Source organism: Sciurus vulgaris, assembly GCF_902686455.1.
Source record: "Sciurus vulgaris genome assembly, chromosome: X".
In the NCBI taxonomy this organism is placed as follows: domain Eukaryota; kingdom Metazoa; phylum Chordata; class Mammalia; order Rodentia; family Sciuridae; genus Sciurus; species Sciurus vulgaris.
In genome coordinates, this window is record NC_136471.1 from 122744677 (window position 1) to 122762716 (window position 18040).

General features: G+C 42.9%; 1 protein-coding gene and 1 pseudogene across 7 annotated transcripts in view; both read left to right on the plus strand.

Annotated features, from left to right (window-relative positions):
* The window catches only part of SH3KBP1 (SH3 domain containing kinase binding protein 1), a 336822-nt gene that overhangs the window by 67850 nt on the left and 250932 nt on the right, over window positions 1–18040 (plus strand). The window contains exon 1 of one of the 6 annotated variants that reach the window (XM_079122899.1): window positions 16666–16815. The exons of 4 other annotated variants lie outside the window; for them this stretch is intronic. In XM_079122899.1, the coding sequence (XP_078979025.1) occupies window positions 16765–16815 (51 nt within the window). In that variant the 5' untranslated portion in view covers window positions 16666–16764. Of the gene's footprint in view, window positions 1–16665; window positions 16816–18040 lie in introns of those variants that run through there. One more of the 6 variants, XM_079122901.1, reaches the window with a different exon arrangement.
* Window positions 15066–16588, plus strand: LOC306650723 (large ribosomal subunit protein eL18-like; annotated as a pseudogene). The gene has a single exon. The product of its transcript is annotated as a large ribosomal subunit protein eL18-like (transcript).

Genomic DNA, 18040 nt, shown 5'->3' on the forward strand with positions numbered 1-18040 from the left:
GAAGTATTACTCAAACAAATCTAATAACATACAAAATTAATAATATACCATGACTGATTGGAATTTATACCAAGTATGCAAGGCAGTTTCAGTGTTTGAAAAATCAATCACTGTAATGTACCGTATCAACAAGCTCTGGGATTAAATAATTGAATTGCACAATTGTATCAATAGATGCAGAAAAAAATATTTGACAAAGTTAATAACCATTCATGATTAAAAGCTCTTTGCAAACTAAGATTTGAGGGGAACCTCCCCAACTTAATAAAGAACATCTACAATTGACATATAGTTAACTCCAGACTAAATCATGAAAAAGCAAATGCTTTGCACTTGAGAATGGGAACAAGGCAAAGATCTCTGGAAACAAACTGAATGACCTTCAGTGGATAAATGGTTAAACGAAATCTTGTCCATTCGTACCATAGAATACTACTTAGCAATGAAAGGAATCAATTATTGATATACACAAAAACTTGGGTAGATCTCAAGGGCATCATGCTTTGTGAATAAAGCTCATCTCAAATGTTACATACTGTATGATTCCATTTATATCACACTCTCAAAATAACAAAACTGTGTAGTTGGGAAAGTGATTACTGGCTGCCACGGGACAGTGATGGAATATGGAGGGGATTGGTATGACTATAAAAGGGTAGCACGAGGGGGCTGTTCTGTGGAAATGGAACAGTTCTGTATATTGATTGCGATGGTGGTTGCACAAATCTACACATTGGATCAAATTGAATATATATATATCTATATATATATATATTTCATCTATATCCAAGATGAAATAGGTAATATAGCACGACGACTATTATAGAAACTGAATCAGTGAAGGAAAGACTGATGAAAACTGAATTAGCTTTGTAGTGTAGTCAACAGTATTGTATTGATGTCAACTTCTTTGTTTTTGATATTGTATTCATAAGATCATCACTGGGGGAAGCTGGGTGAAGGGTTCAGGAGGCACTATATGCTGTTTTTGTAAGTTCCTATGAATATGTATATATTTTTTAAAATGCCAGTGGATCTCAATCTTGGCTGCATATGAATATCACCCAAGGAGTTTTAAAAACTCTCAGTGCTTATTTGCAACATGGACAGAACTGAAGATCATTATATTAAGTGAAATAAACCAGGCAGTACTTCATGATCTCACTTATATGTGGAATCTAAACAAGTTTATCTTCTAGAAGTTGAGAATAGAATGAATGGTGGTTCCCAAAGCTGGAGAGAGAAGTGGTGAGGTTGATCATGGGTACTAGATTTGAGTTAGGAGCAAGACATTCTGGTGCTTTAGCATAGCAAAGTGACTATAGATAACAATAATGTACTGTACCTCTCAAAAAACTAAAAGAAAGGATTTTGAAAGTTTTCGCCATAAAGAAATGATGAACTACTGAGAAGTTATGCTTAACCTGAATTAAACATTATACAATGTATGCATGTATCAGAACATCACATAATACCCCATAAACAAGTACAATTTTTGTTTCTGTGTACCAGTTAAAATTAATTTTAAGGGCTGGGGTTGTAGCTCACTGGTAGAGTGCTTGCCTAGCATGTGTGAGGCACTGGGTTCGAGTCTCAGCACCACATATGAATAAGTGAATAAAATAAAGGTCCATCAACAACTAAAAAAAAATTTTTTTAAAAACATCCTAATGCCTAGGCTGTCTCCAAGACCCATCTGTATCTCTGGTTATGAGTTCCAACATTAGTATATTTTAACATTTTTAACTCTTATCCTTATCGTTTTCCATTAAATAAATAATAAGGGAAAAACCCTACTGCTTTCCTGTACACTACCCTTCTCCAGTCTGTCATGTGTAATGCATGTTGCAGTCATCTCTCAAGATGGTCACATTCTGTCATTGCGCTGTGACGGTTGCAACTGAAATTTAGGAATGCCCCCTTCCCTGCACTGAGCAGGTCCAAGGAGGCATTACCTCCTGTCTGTGGTTGGCTTGGAGACTGGCAAGGCCAGTGATAGGAGGAGAGTTGGGAAGAGAAGGGTGGAGGAAGGAAGGGGGATTGTGGTGGGGCAAGAGATGTGGGCCTCAGAAACCAAGTTGTTGAAAAAGCCCATATAAGGCCCCACACAGGACCTGGTCTCCTGATCCAAACATGTTTGAAGGGGAAAAGACAGAGGAAGGGGGTATGACTGTTGGGAGCAGGGTTGCAGTTTATGGTGGGGAAGCCAAGAAAGGCCTCACTAAACAGTGACTTAAAACTTGAAGTGAGGGAGAGAGCCTTTCAGGAAGTGAGGAGAGCATGTGCAAAGGCCCTGAGGAGAGAAAGTCCTTGGTATGTTGAAGCTGCAACAGAGATCGGTGCCCCACTGGAGCGGGGAGATCCAGGGGTGAGTGACAGGAGATGGAGTTAGAGGTCACAGGGTTCCAGATGGGCCACAGTGAGTGAGGACTTGTGACTGAGTGAGATGAAAAGTAATTAGAGCAGTTCTAGTAGGGGAGTAATGGGACAGAGATGTTTTAACAGGTTCCCTCAGGCTGCTATGTTGAGAACAGAATGCAAGGGATAAGGGTGGAAGCAGGGAGAACAGTTTGGAAACAGTTTGCAGGAATATAGGGAAACCAGGAAATGGCAGTGGGAACAGCGAGAAGTGGTCAGATTCTGAATATTTCTGAAAGTAGAGCCAAAAGGATTTGCTGCTGAGACTGGATGTGTGGCAAGAGAGGGAGGAGGAAAGGACACCTCTCAGTTTTTTGTGCTGAGCACTGGGATGTGGGTGGAGGATGTGGTTCAGGAGTTCAAGGGCCTGGTCCAGGCTAGAGATAGAAATTTGCACAGCAGCCAGGGACTGTGGTGTGCACCTATAATCCCAGCAACTTGGGAGGCTGAGGCAGAGGGATCACGAATTCAGTGTCAGCCTTGGCAATTTAGCAAGGCCCTAAGCAACTTGGTGAGACCCTATCTCAAAATAAAAATATAAAAAAATGACTGGGGATGTGGCTCAGTGATAAGGGCCCCTGGGTTCAATTCAGGGTTCCATAAAAAATAAAGAAAAAAAGAAAAAAATTTGCACAGCACCTGGCTATTAGCAGGCACCTAGCAAGGCTAGGATGACTCCTTTTCTTACCTGTCACCCCATGATGTGAGATCATGTACGTAGAACAACTTAGAATGCTGTTTGGAATATATTAATCAGTCAACAAATATTAGCTACTAATATAAATATTAAGTCATGCTGAGATACTGTAGAACTCCTGGTGTTTGGGTACTCTTGGATGCAGATACTGCAATGGAGTTAGGAGTACATGTTTTTTGCAGGGATAAGGAGGGGCAGGCAGAGCCTCAGTCAGCATTGCCCACCAAGGAGCTGCTAAGCAAAGATTGCCGTGTAGAAGAAAGTGGGAGGTGTTGGTCAAAGGGTACAAGATAAGATGAACAAGTTCTGGGACCCTCATAGACAGCATGGTGACTCTATATGCATGCAATAATGCATACTATGCATTTATGCATTGTATAGTACTTGACATTTGCTAAGAAAGTAGATCTCAAGTATTTGTGCAACAAAGAAGAAAAATTTGGCTGGATGTGGTGGTGCACACTCTTAATCCCCACTACACAGGAGACTGAAGCAGGAGGATGGCAAGTTCAAGGCCAACCTCAGCAACTTAGTGAGACCCTGACTCAAAATAAAAAGTGAAAAAAAGACTGGAGATCTAACTCAGTGGTAGAGTGCCACTGAGTTCAGTCCCCAATACTGCACATGTGCACACACACAGAAAAAAAGATAACTTTGTGAGGTGGTAGTTCTATGTTAATTAGCTTGATGGTAGTAAATATTTCACAATATATATTAAGCCATAACATTGTACACCTTATATAAATACAATCTGTGGCTCACACCTCAATAAAGCTGGAAAAAGAATGGGCAGAAGTGGCCAGGCCCTAACACCCCTGCTGCCTGGGAAGAGCAGGCCTCAGCTAGAAGGAAAGCTAGGGCCTATGCCAAAGGTGCAAGTTGGTCCTTGCAGGGCCATCTGGGCAGGATGCCTCTAGGGCTGCTTAGGAGACATTTGGTTTCCCTTTAGTTTCTTAAATCACAAGGCGATTTGAAATAATGTATCCCCGCACCCAAGACTCTGGGATAAATTTCATCATGTTTGTGTTTCTCAGGAAGGTGGGATAAAAATCCTAAGGGAAATGGAAAGAGAGCTAAGCTAAAAATGTAAATGTCTCTTTAATGTCCGGTCACACACTACACTAGCACCCCCCCACATGAGCGCGTACACCATCTCTTAATTATTTGTGGAAAGAGGTTAATGGAGTCAGCCCGTTTTCATTCTTAGTTGCCTATTCTGCTTGTCAAGAAGGAATGAACGTTTCCTTTATTTACATACTTTCTCTGGGACCACCAGGTTTTTCTCATAAAGACCAACAAAGAGATGATATGTGTTTGGGATCCTGGGTGCAAAACAAGATGGGCTTGCCTGAGTTTGGAAGCCTAGAAGTTGTCTGAGCCAAACCACATCCTACCCTGGGTTTCTGGAGGCAGGTGGTCCCAGATGGAGACTCGGAGCCTGAGCAACCGTGTGAACCCTGCTCTCCCCAAAGCTCCAGGGATATGCTCGGTGTGTGGGGACGCCCTGACGACTATGTCCTCTTAACACCAAGATTTTCTTCCAAGAAGGCCACCCAGCTCACTCATCACCAATAAAGGCTGTGAAGCTGGTCTGATTCCAGTTGTGGTTGTGCTGAAATCAGCTGTACAGTGGCAGCTGCACTGCAGCTCTTGGGAAATACTTTCCTAGCTGTAAATCAAGGCCCTCGTCAAGACCTGAGAAGGAGAGTGCAGATCATTAGTATCAGCACAGTGGGGGCTAGGTGAAAACCAAAGAGGGGTTGTTTTTATATATTATAGAAGAAAAAAATTAAAATTGTATTTAAAATATTTACTAAATGTACACTTTAGGTATGTTTATATCAAATATAATTGGGATTGATGAAGTGTTAAAATGTGAGCATATTCTTAGCAGGGCTGTACATGTTTGGACAGTATTTCATTGTCTGTAGCACTGTGGGGTTTGCTCTTTGACCAGATATGATTCATAGTAAAGAAATAACGTCCAAAACCAATAGGGACAGATTATGGGCAAAAGATACATTACAGCTGTTTAAAACCATAAACATTATCAAGCCATAGCTGCTAAACCTGTAGTCATGCTGTAATATTGGGAGCTTCATGGGCATAGTAGGAAGGGAATCTGGTTTATTGCTGTCATTTTAATTGCAATCCAACAGCCTGGCTTATATGTACAATTCAGTCTTTAACTGTTTCTCTCAGCTGCCAATCATGAGTGTGTGCACAATTTTTTCCCCTAGCCTAATCTTTATCAGGCCTTTTTTGTTTTGTTTTTGAAGCACTGGGGATGGAACACAGGACTGTGCTCATGCTAGGAAAGCACTCTACCGTTGAGCTATCCCCGTATTCTCTTCTTGCCCACCTCATGCCCCTCACCATCTCTAATCTTTTCTTTTCTTTTTTTTTTTTCTTTTTGGTACTGCGGATTGAACTCGGGGGCATTCTACCACTACCACTAAGCTACATACCCAGTTTTTTTCTGTTTGTTTTAGTTGTAGGTGGACACAATACCTTCATTTTATTTTTATATGGTGCTGAGGATTGAGCCCAGGGCCTCACACATGCTAGGTGAGCACTCTGAGATACAACCCTAGCCCTCAGCTTTTATTTATTTTTAATTTTGAGACAGTGTCTCTCTAATTTGCTGAGGCTGGCCTTGAACTTTCAATCTTCCTGTCTCAGCCTCCTGAGTTGCTGGGATTATAGGTGTGTGCCACTGTGCCTGACATTTAAAAAAATTAATTTGTTTAATTTTCAGTGCTGGAATTGAACCTAGGACCCTGTACATGCTAAGCAAGCATTCTACCACTGAGCTACATCCCCAACTCCCATGATCTTGAAATTGGAATAATTGCCAACCTGCTTATTAGAAATACATCTGCCATATGAAAATAATTTCAGATATTGTGTGTTAAATGGGCAATTACAACATGAGGCTCAGGTGGCACATATTGTGAGCTATGAAACAATTTTCTATATGGAGCATGTCAGATTTTTGTGGTTTCAAATGTTGAAAAATCATTTTTTGTGCTTATTGATATTTCTTCCAGGGACTGCTCTGTTATTTGGTTCAAAAGGTCACATGACAGCTTATCTCTTTGGTGCATATAATCCAGGCAATTATAGTGTGATCTTCTGCTGTCAGTGGTGGTTAAAAATCCATATACCTTGATCCTTTTTTAGCCTCTGATGGTTTTTTATTCAATTTAACTGGTCCTTTTATTTTAAAACTTGAATGGGTTCCATTAACAGATATTTTAAGGTGACAATCAAGTCTCGGGTGCTGCCAACTTTAAGCTGAACACAGTCCCCAGCCCTCAAGCTAGAAATGAAATCTAATTTCAGGCCTGTTGCAATGCAGAGATGTAGCTGATTTGTAAACAGCCCTTGTAACAACGTGGCATAGTTGACAAGCCACACTTCTCTGGCAGGGTGAAGTGTATTATCGAGCTGTCTAAGTGGTGACCCTGATTGTAATTCCACCTGGGGTGCATCTCACAGCCACCCAGGATAATTAAAGCCACAGACTCATCATTGGTAGATTCATCCCATTTTAGACTTATTACAGTCAAACTTAGGCCTGTCTTTTTCCATTATAATGAAAGCCAAAGAGGATTCACTTTACTAAAAACTATGTCCTTTTTTTCCTTTTAGTTGGAATGTACAAGTGAATATTAAAGCATAAAATAATCAAAAGTTACTCTCTTTGGAATGAAGCTTACTCTAGGGGCATTCTTGGCCTGTGGCATGCCCTGAATTTCCCAGATGGCATGGTCACTCAGGTTTCTCTCAAATCCTATAGCCTCTTGCTTGTCTGTCCTGAGGCCAGGGATCGGTAGGTGATTCGTATGGACCCATTTCTTTCCAGAGTGGCTAGAATGGTCTTATGCACCTAGAAGAAGCATGTGAAATATTCATCTGGTTTAACTGAATTTAATATGCAGTTCTTCAGATGAGTCTGAAATTTTGCAGTTATTTAATGGTTCACTTTTGAATAGCATACCATTTACTTGCTACTAAGTGAATTATTTAAGTAAAAAGGGAAGTTCTTTCTATGGGGTAGATCTTACAGACTGGTGCTTTCATTTACATATGATTACTGATTATATTAAATCAGGAACGTGGGTAAGAGGAGTGGCAATCTAAAGGTTTAAGATGTCTGGCTACTAGGGTTGCATAATCTCTTACAGTCTGGGATCTGGCACAATTGACAAGTCGTAGTTCTTTTCAGGGTGAAGTATGTATCTAGCTGTCTAAATGGTGACCCTGATTGCAATTCCACATGGGGTGCATCTCACAGAGCACATGCATTTATAACTTTCAATTTCCATGAATATTAATAATGATGGTTGGACATTAGTTTAAAGAACAGTGTAATATTTTATATGTATTGACTTATACATGTTTTTAAATAGATTTATTTTCTTTTAGGACAGTAATTTTTCTATTTTAATTTCATCTTTTTTCTTTTTGACAACTGAAATTTAATGATGTATTGGGACAATTTACAGTTTTGCAGAATAGTTTCTGAAGTATTGCCAAAATGTTGGCTGTTTTTGAAAATCCAGGTAATCTCTGTAAAATTATTGCTCAAGATCCAAGTGTTGTATACATAGTTCAGTCTATTTATATTATAATATTCTTTTTCACCATGGCCACCTACTCCTTGATTTTATAATATGAAATGTTACTGGACTATTAAAATATAGAAGAGTATAAGACTATAACCCACACCTAGCTACCCACCACCTAGTTTTATCAAATGTTACCATTTTGTCATACTTCTGATCCTTTAAAAATAAATAAGTCGACTTCTGCTTTCAGCTCAGAGATGCAGAGGGCTGCAAACATGTACCTCCCACGCTTCCAAGAAAAAATCTGGGCAGACTGGAAACTAACAGAGAAACAAGTTTGCAGAGTGAACAGCCATTGCAAAATCTGGAGGAATATAGGTTCCTTCTGAGACATAAGAGAGGACCTGAGCATTTGCTTACAGGGGCAGAAGCCACCAGATGCCATAGAAGTAGGTAGGAAGATGATGCTAGAAAATGTGACAAGTTGCTGGGGGCCCGGTGTGGGCTGGCTTGAGAGTGTGAAGCTCCTAGGGACAGCAGGGGTGGTGGTGGTGGTACCCCTTTGTAGGCTTTTCCTTCAGGAGCCCCACCTGGCTTTCATAGGGAGGATTGGAGAGAAAACTTATGGTACTGGCTCAGGAACTGCTAGGAAATCTACTCAGACCCTGTCCCTTGAGGAGCAAAAAGGCTTATTTTACCAGGCAAGGACATGGTGTGAGGGCACTGGTGAAATGTCACTGCAGCTGGGTGAAGGCAACTCACCCACCCCCACCCTACACCCCATCTCACTTAAAAGATAGTCTGCAGGGAGCTGGGCTCAAGCAGGAGGTAGACCGAGAACACTGGTGGTGACTGCTGCAGCTGGGGGGTGGGTAGGGGGTGACACACGACGACTCTGGACTTGGAGGAGAGGCAGAAACACCTGTGAAGGCTGAGGTCCCCAAGACATAGGCCTGCTGCACACTCTTGAGACTGTGACTTAGAATATTAGAGAATTATCCCCAACCCCCCAAAACATGCCAACAGGCCTCGAAGAATAACAATGGTGAATTGCAACAGGGAGCGCTTCAAGAGACAGACTTGTTCTGGGGAACAGTAAAAAGGGAAGCCCCAAAGCCCAGAGGGGACAAAAAAAAGATCACTAGAGGAATTTGAAGTTTCTGATGTCCATAGGAATAATAAACCTCTACACAACCCTGTGCTAAAGGTGCATTTTGCCCCTATACAAAATATCCAACTTTCAACCAAGGATTACAAGGCATGCCAAAGGGCAAGTCACAGCAGTCTGAGGACACACAGTCACTGGGACTAGATGCAGATATAACTGTTGGAGCTATCAGACCATACACACATACATTACCCAGCTCTGTCGACTGTACCCTTTAGGTATCAGGTGCCATTTCAGGGACCATTTTTGGAAGGGGATGAACAAAGTCTGAAATCTGAGAGAGCTTAAACTCTAACAGAAGACAGAGAGCATAACCATAGATGAGTGAAAAGATAATTATAGACAGTGAAACATGCAATGAAGAAATACAGGAGGGGGAAGCACAGAGTGGCTGGTGGAGTGTGTAGGCTGTTTGAGCTGGAGTCATCAGCTAAACATCAATCAGGGGAGGTGACATTAGAATTAACATGTGGATGATGAAGAGGGTCCTACCATTATTAAGAGTCACCCAAACTGATAACAGCAAGTGCAAAGGCCCTGAGGCATGAACAAGGTTGGATTCCCTCAGTATGATATTAGTGCTTTGGAAGGTATAAGTGCTAAGGGCACATTGCTGATAACAGCAACCTTGCCACTGTGTCTTTGTCATGGCTAACAGAGAGGAAGTGGTGGGTGGGTTTTCTCCCGCTTACATAATTCTCTTTCTTTAAATACATGTAGGGATTACCCCTCTCTCCTCCCATTTTGGGAGGCAAGGAAAATCTATTATGCCTAATTTATAACTGCTTCAGGACCTGGCACGAGGTGAAAAGGCAGGCGAATTTGCAATTATGAGTAGATTCTTCATTTATCCAGTAAAATTGCATTGCCTCTCTTCCTAATTGTAAAGAATGCACATTAACTCAACTACTACTCTGTGCTTTTATTCCTGTATTACGGATGGGAAAACTGAAACCCAGAGAGGTTACCTGTCTTGATGGCGATTGAAAATCTATTATAGGTTGACCATAGTATTTGAACTCTGGCAGCCTGACTTCCCATGACTGCACTGTGAGAACTAACTGGAAGGCATCGTCGGGAAAGAGATGGGAAAAAAGACCCTCACTTAGTTCTTAGGAAGAAAACTGGAAACCGAATGTAGTCATTGAATTCTTAGGGTAACTCAGCTTATGTTAAAGCATTGGCTGGTGAAACTGCCTAGGGAAATGGATTTAATAAATACATGTTGAGTGATGAAGCACTTGTTCATTTGTCACGAGGTGAAAATGGGTAGTTTAAATAGTTGCAACATCCCAATTCCCTCTGCTGTCTTCCTGCTATGAATGTTACTATATAATATGAACGCCATGATAGCAACGTTGTCTGGCATTTCCCTACCCAGAACATTCTGGAAATCAGTTTTTGTGATCTCAGTAACTGTGAAGTAATTGGTACCAGTCTACTGTTTAGTAGCCTGCATTTTTTCACCTGCTCAGATGTTTTCCATTCTTTTTCTGTAGTTAATGCTTATGCTTTGAGAAAAAATGAGGCCTTGTGCAGTGGTTTACGCCTGTAATCCCAGTGATTTGGGAGGTTGAGGCAGGAGGATCATGACTTCAAAGCTAGTCTCAGCAACTCAATGAGGCTGTAAGCAACCTAGTGAGACTCTTGTCTCAAAAGAAAAAATAAGAGGGGCTGGGGATGTGGCTTCGTGGTTAAGTGCCCTGGGTTCAATTCCTGGTACCAAGAAAAAAAAGAGAAAAAGAAAGAAGAAATGAGGCATAATATAAATAACCATATTAAGGACATGATTGTAGAGGGAGAACATTCCATTGGATGACAAGGACGATTATAGGCCAGGGTGTAACTCAGTGGTAGAGTGCATGCTTAGCAGGTGTGAGGCCCTCCCTGGCTTTGATCCCTAGCACCATCAAAAAGAGGAAGAAAAAAACTTTCCAAGTACCTTTCTTGACACACCAAAAGACTGAAGAAGATACAATCTGGGTGGAGTGTTCTCTAACGAGCTTTAATAATTGAGCACCTACTGTGTGCAGAGTTCTGTTATCATTCAGAGTTCTATACCATTCTTGGGATTATATACTAGGTGAGAAGAACAGCAAAGCTTTATATAAGTGCTTCCTATGGACCAGAGAAGTTAAGTAACTCGCTCAGGGGAGCCCGGATTGTCAATGCCAGAACTGGATTTGAGCCTGTGGGTAGTTTAACTCCACAGTCTGTGCTCTCTCACCCCTAATTGTACTATGGTACAGCATTGTCTGGGTGGCCTCAGCTATGTTAAAAAACCCCAAACCAGATGGTAATTAATTAGCAGGAGGGGGACCAAATCTGCCAGGTTCTGAGACCCTGCTGGGAATCTTGGCAGAGCTCCGTGATAGGATTCTGTGAGGTTTTTTTTTTTTTTTTTAAATATGCAGCCACGTCTCAATTGAAACCACGACTTCCTGTGAATACCTTATGATGTTATTTGAAGAAGGCAAATAAGCATATGAATTTTTAAAAAGTTTCTTCAAGTATATTGATTTTTTACGAATGGATGCAATTAGTAGTTCTCATTAGTTCCAAGAAGTATTTATCCTGGCATGCCTTGGTTCCACGTAAAGCCCCTTAATACTAAAAAAATTTGCAGGTTCTGCTGCTTTGACTCTCTAGGACTTGAATGTGACTGATGACTTTAAACATGCGCAGTAATCCAAGTGTTGATGTTGCCAGCACAAATGGAAAAATGTATTGCTTTAATTTAAAAAACAGGCCATGTCTAGTTTTTGACTCCCTTTACATTTAACCTGACAAGTTATATTTTCTGGGAGAGCTGGGAGATAGGGAGCAGGATGGGGCTTTTTCCTGGGGATGTAGCTCAGTGGTAGAGCACTTGCCTTGAATGTTTGAGACCCTGGGTTCCATCCCCAGCACTGCAAACAAAACAAAACAAAACAAACAAAAAACAAAACCCCCCAAACCCTCAGAAAACATTTCACAATATGCCTTTTGATGGTACCCTCCGAATTGTGAAGTAGAAACAAAGAACCTGGGTTCTGAAGCCAGATGGTAGTTATAGACCAAGCTTCCCTAACTCTAATGTGGCCCCTCCTCAGGATGCAGATTGTGATGGAGTGGAGGGGGGCTGGTCTGGCAGTGGCTGGGTATGGGGAAGCCAAGATGCTGCCATTCTAAGAAGCTTCTAGTGGATGCTACTTTTAGTAGCAAGGATCGCTGACATTCCAGATCCCTCCCTGTGTCTCAGGCTGTGTGGATCACTGGAATCTCCAGGAGGGGTTTAAACATCTCCCAGTGCCACATCAGATCCATTGAATTAAAGACTCTGGGGGTGAGGCCCTTAGGTATTTGGGAAAAAATAAAAAAGAAACTGAAGTGATTTAGAAATAAAACTGCCTGCTTTATTTATTGGGGGCAGGGAAAGGAGTAATGACAGCTTGCAGACTTCATAGTAGGAATCAGATTGAGATGTTTACAGACAAACTTTCTGACATCTTAGGAGCTTCCTCTTTGACCTAACCTCTGTGAGAAACCCCGCCAGCCACCCCTCCTGAGAGGGGAGTTGTGGAGTTTTTGCGATTGTGTCCAAACTAGCTTAAATCAGGGAGTGTGGAGAAAAAGTACTTAATGGTTAGCTTGCTGGCCTGCCTAGCATTAGATAATGTCTGAGAAGGCTCACGGAGCACGTCCAGGGAAGCTGGGGCCCGAATATGGAAAAGTCATGATTATGAGGTAGGAGTTGGAATTATGATTGTGAGGAAAGTGTCATTTCAGCTCTTTCTATGCTCCCACGTTTGGGGTTTCATTCCAGAGGTGTGTGGAGGGTCAGGACAACTGGAGAGGAGGCCCTTGGGGCTGTCCCTGTTCTGATGAAGCATCGATTCCCTGTGGGGTAGCTCCTTTCAGAGTATGATTTTTTCTTTTTTTCTTTTTTTTTTTTTTTTTTTGATAGCAGAGACTCCTCTACTAGTAACTCTTTAGCATTTCCTAAACCTCACTGTTACTCTTTTCCTGAGGTCAAGACACCTTGTGGGAACTGATATTTCCAGGTTTGGCTCCTCCCTCTTCAAAACCAAGTGTTTCCCATTGTCGCATCTATGCCTTTCCTTAACCCAGCTCCTTACATTGTGTGAGGATGAAAAAAACACAATTGGGGGAAAAATATTGTCCACTCCTTCTCCTCCCTCTCTGAAACATATACAGTGGCTGGGAGCCACGTCGTGCTTTGTTCCCAGGAACTTGTGCCCCTGAGAGGGTCCAAGCAGAGAAGCAGAAGCTCTAAGGGTGAGCAGCATGAGGAGTCTTTGCTAGGGTCCAGTTTACACATTATGGGATCTGGGAGAATGCTGTTGTCCCCTGCTGAGCCTGCAGTTACTGTAGGACAGTGGTCAGTCATGGGCAAGAATGAGGACATCTGGAACCTACCTCTGGCTCTCACACCTCCAACCTCCATGAAAAAACTGAACTGCGGGAAAAATGGGTACCCTCCCCGAAGAGAAAATCAGAGCAGTACAGTGGGCACTTCTGGAGTATCTACTATGTTCCAGTGCTCTTCTAGACTTTGGAGGTGAGCCTGGGGACAGCTGGAAACATGCTTTTTGCACCTATTTTGTGGATCCAGTATGGTAAAGGGGCATAAAGGGAGGGAACCTAAGAGTCTAAGGCAGGTCAATCCAGTAAAGAGGATAGACTGCAAGAGCCACCAAGAAACAGTGCATTGTGAGCAGAGGCTTGGAGGGGCAGGAGCAATTTTATGTGCATCTGGAATTCAACCTTGCCCAGGGAGTAAGTTGGGAAGTGGGGCAAAGCCCAGCTAGGTCTAGAGATCTTGCACCTGCTCCCAAGGAACTGGGACTCTAGGGATAATGGAGAACTGCTGGAGGAAGGATTTAAGCAGGGATAGGGGATTGTAACATAAGATGTGCATGGAGGAAAAGTTCCTCCAACCTGTGACCTCTCCTGAATGAGCCCACCTGTATCTACACTACTTTTTTTTTTGGGGGGGGGGGGGGCGGTACCAGGGATTGAACCCAGGGGCACTTAACCACTGAGCCACATCTCCAGCCCTTTTTATTTTTTGAGACAGGGTCTCGCTAAGTTGATTAGGGGCTCACTAAGTTGCTGAGGCTGGTTTTGAGCTTGTGATCCTCCTGCCTCAGCTTACTGAGCTACTGGGATTAAAGGCAGGTGCCCCCATGCCCAGCTTCCCCACAGCTTTTTAAAAGTTGTTTTATGAGATCCACCATAAAATTTGCCCAAAGTATCCCATTCAATGGTTTTTAGTATAGTCACAGAGCTATGTAACCATCACTACAATCTAATTCTCAAATATTCCCATCACCCTCAAAAGGTACCTTGTGCCCATTTGTAGTCACTCCCCATTTTCCGTGCCCAGCCTAAGCAACCTCTCTGTGTAATTTCTCCTTTTTCTTTAGCAAAAAGGGGAATGTTTTTGGTGAGTCTATTATTTACTTTAAGGAGTCTCTGCCAAATCACAGACTTTTCCTCTTGACTCCCCAGCTGTTGCTCAGTCCATCCCCGTCAGCATACTTTAGACTGCACAAAACAGAAACCTGTCTGGGACGGTCTTAAACACATGTTTGTTACCTCATAATTGGGAGGCTAGAGGTAGGGTAGTGTGATGAGCTGTTCAGTGTTACATCAGAAACCCCCGATCTTGCCCCTTCTCCTTCACAGTGACCTTTGGCAGTAACTTCACCCAAGGACTGGCTTCCCTTGGTTGTCAGATGGTTGTAAGATGACAACCATTGGCAGTAGGGCCATTTGCTTTCTTGTTCACAGCTTGTCTGGAGGAGCAGTCCTTTCCTGCATTGTAATTGGGTGAGCTTAGTTCCTGTTGTCCACCTAGAACCAGTTATATGCTTAGAATTTGTTAGACTGCCCTTCTGGAGCTGGGAATGTGCTCCACCAGGGAATGGTGGGCACCTATGACCAATAGTGGGTTCTTTTAGGGAAGAAGGAAGGGAGCTGGCTCTGCTGGGTAGGCAGCCAGCAGTGTTCACTGAAGGTTATTGGATTGTTTGAATCTCATTTTCCTTTACTTGGGGACCTTTTATATGTCAAACAGGCAAGGGAATCCTCTGACCTTGACCTTATCATCTATGGGCAGGTAGACCCCAGTCCCAGTTCATCCTGGTTGGGTGGTAGTGGGCATGATCGGTGATCTTAGCAGTCTTAACAGTAATAATAGTGAGCTGTAGGCACCATCATGGGAGTTGACATCTGCCACAAGGACTGAAAGGTTCCATGCAATGAGCCCAAGAATCAGGACATCTACTAAGCCTGTTGGTCAAATTGTACGGGTTTCTGGCTAGATGAACCAATTCTATCTTAACCAAGTTGTACTGAAGAGGTTGTTCATGAGTTGAACCGAGAAGCCACCTCTCTCCCTCTCCCAGATGATCCGGAAGATGAAGCTTCCTAGCCAAGAAAACAAAATGGCCGTGGTTGTGGGGACCATAACAGATGATGTGTGTGTTCAGGAGGTGCCCAAACTAAATGCATGTAGGCACTGCATGTGAGCAGCTGAGTCTGCAGCCACAGCCTCAAGGCCGGGGGCAAGACCCTCACCTTTGACCAGCTGGCCCTGAACTCCCCCAAGGGTTGCAGCACAGTCCTGCTCTCTGGTCCTCACAAGGGCCAAGAGGTGTGCCGGCACTTCAGCAAGGCTCCTGGGATCCCACACAGCCACACCAAACCCTATGGTGTGGAAATTTGAGCACACCAGAGGCTGGAAATTCGAGTGCACCAGAGGCTGGAGGGCCAGCCATGGCTATGGAAACTAATCCTGGATCTTACTGGCTCTTACTGTTAATAAAGAGATTTTGAATTCTGGAAAAAAAGAGCAATAATACTTGTATACGAGCATTTTTAAAACTGACTCAATATAAATTTCACCAATTCAGGAGTTTCTCATAATGCACTGAAGTTTACCTTTGGACAGTTAAATAGTGTGGGCCATATTGGGGGTGGTTATCATTAATACATATGAGAAATAAAGTCACATTAGAAAAACTTGTTTGCTTTGGGATAGAAATATTTGAATGGAAGTACACTAATAGTAAATAGAAAATCACTGGTGTCTGATTATTACGTTAGTTTTTGGGAATCTCTCCTTAGGAAAAAAAATTCTGGTTTGAATATGTCAGTATTCCAATTATGATATGAACTTGAAATTAACAAATATGACTTTCTTTCAAGTGTAATTCATGCTTCACTGAGCCAAATAGACATTCTGCCAGTTGTTAGGACTTTATTAAATTCTGCTTCATATGTAATAAAAAATCAAGGTAGGCCTCTGTTGCAAAGTAATTTATTTGCTTATGAGCTGTGTTTCAGAGTCTATTTCAGGGCGAGGTTTGTCCACATGTAAGTAATGAGCGTTTGCTGGTGCAGCTCTTAATGGTGAGAACGGATGTTGAAGAAAGCAAACACCATATGCCCTTTGTTTCCCGTGCATGTCTCCTTCTGGAGGCCTGGGTGGAGTGTCTCAGCTGTCTCAAATAATCTCCATTTTGCAGTTACTGCAGACTCTGCGGTTCTCCAACTCTCTTCTCTCTGATGTTAATTATAACTTCTTCCTAATTAAGTGGCTCTTCCTCCTTTTTGGTCAGAAAGGTTCTACTCTCTCAAGTACCAGAGATTGGATTAATTTTGAAAAATGAGTTTCACTTGATTTCTGACAGGCGCAAGGGCAAAGGATTTAAAAAAAAAAACCCACCAGTGTGAATGTGTAGTGGGAGGGGCAGGCGGGTTGGGTACGGGACAGGATGCTTAGAATAATTCTGCTGCCAAGTGAATCAGAGAGGCTTGCAGTTCTCGGAGAGCACAGAACTCACTTCTGCCTGGAGTTCAGACAGTGAGCCAGAAATCACCATTTCTTACTCCACAGAATGGAGGTTTCGGCAGTCAAAGCCCTGAGTGCTGCGGACTTGTCTGAGAGTGTAAGTAGGCCATACATCTCTTTTGATTGCTGTTATGTCTACGTCTTTTGTAGCCTGTTGCCTGATTACCTCGTAGGCCAGGAGGGAGATGTGATGGGGGATTTGGTCAGTTCTTCCGAGAGAGTGACCAACATAATTTTCCACTTGGACCCAGGTCTCAGTTTTCTTGCTTGTGGCAAAAGGGGATTTGTTTTCCCAAGCCACCCTCTGGCTTCTGCTGTTGAGTCTCTTTTGGTAGGCGCACTTATCAAGAGTTTGAGCAGCCCCATAATCTGGTTTGTTCTCTTTCTTTCTCTGGCTGCTATCTATAGCCAGATGAGTTTTCTCCAAGGGGCATTGCACATAGACAGCTCTATCCAGCCAAACCTCTGGCAGGTGTCCATTTCGGCAGTGAGGGATCCCTATCTGGGTTGGAAGCAGGTAACATTTCTGAGGCAGCTGGTGGATTTGAGAGTCTGGGATGAAGCCAGGTGTGGAAGCCAACTTTCCTGCGGTGGGAAGAAATAAAAGGGGAGGAGGTAAGAATGAGATGGGAGGCAGGATAGAAAGTCAGCTTGGGGTCTGTCAAGAGCACTTTTTTGGTAGTTGCCAATCAAGGTATCAGGCCAGGCCCAAATCCCTACTCAGCTAGCTATATAGCCTTGACCACTAACGAAAATCCCTCCAAATCTTCTTTTTCCACCTGAAACTCTCCATTGCAGCCCTTCCTAGGACTGCTAGATATTCGAAGAAACGAATGTGAAAGCACCTGGCACTTGGTTGCCTGACTCGCCCCTACTCCTCCTTGCACAGTCCAGTCTGTAAACTCAACAGCATGCTAGGTTCTGTGAGGAGCCACCAGTGTTATTTGATCCAGCTTGTTTCATGATGGCCTCAGACGCTACCAAGTTCTCTCGGTTGGTATCATAGGTTTGATCTTGGGGTCAGCCAGTTGGCCTTGTTTAAGCCCCTAGCCCAAGGTTGTTTTAGTTGTGGCCAAATGATAACCCCATCAAATTTGAAAAGGGGGGCAAAGTTGTGTGTGGGTCATGCTTATAACTCACAGATACATTTGAGTTAAAGATGCTGGGGCCTGGGGCCCTGAGTCAGGCAGCTGTGTGGTAGGCTCTTGAGGGAGAGTGATAATTCAGAAGAGCCATTTCCCATTCAGCATTGAGTTTCCAAGGTATAAACACCCATATTGAGCTGACATGAGGGAGAAGAAAAAGCAAAGATAAACCTTGAT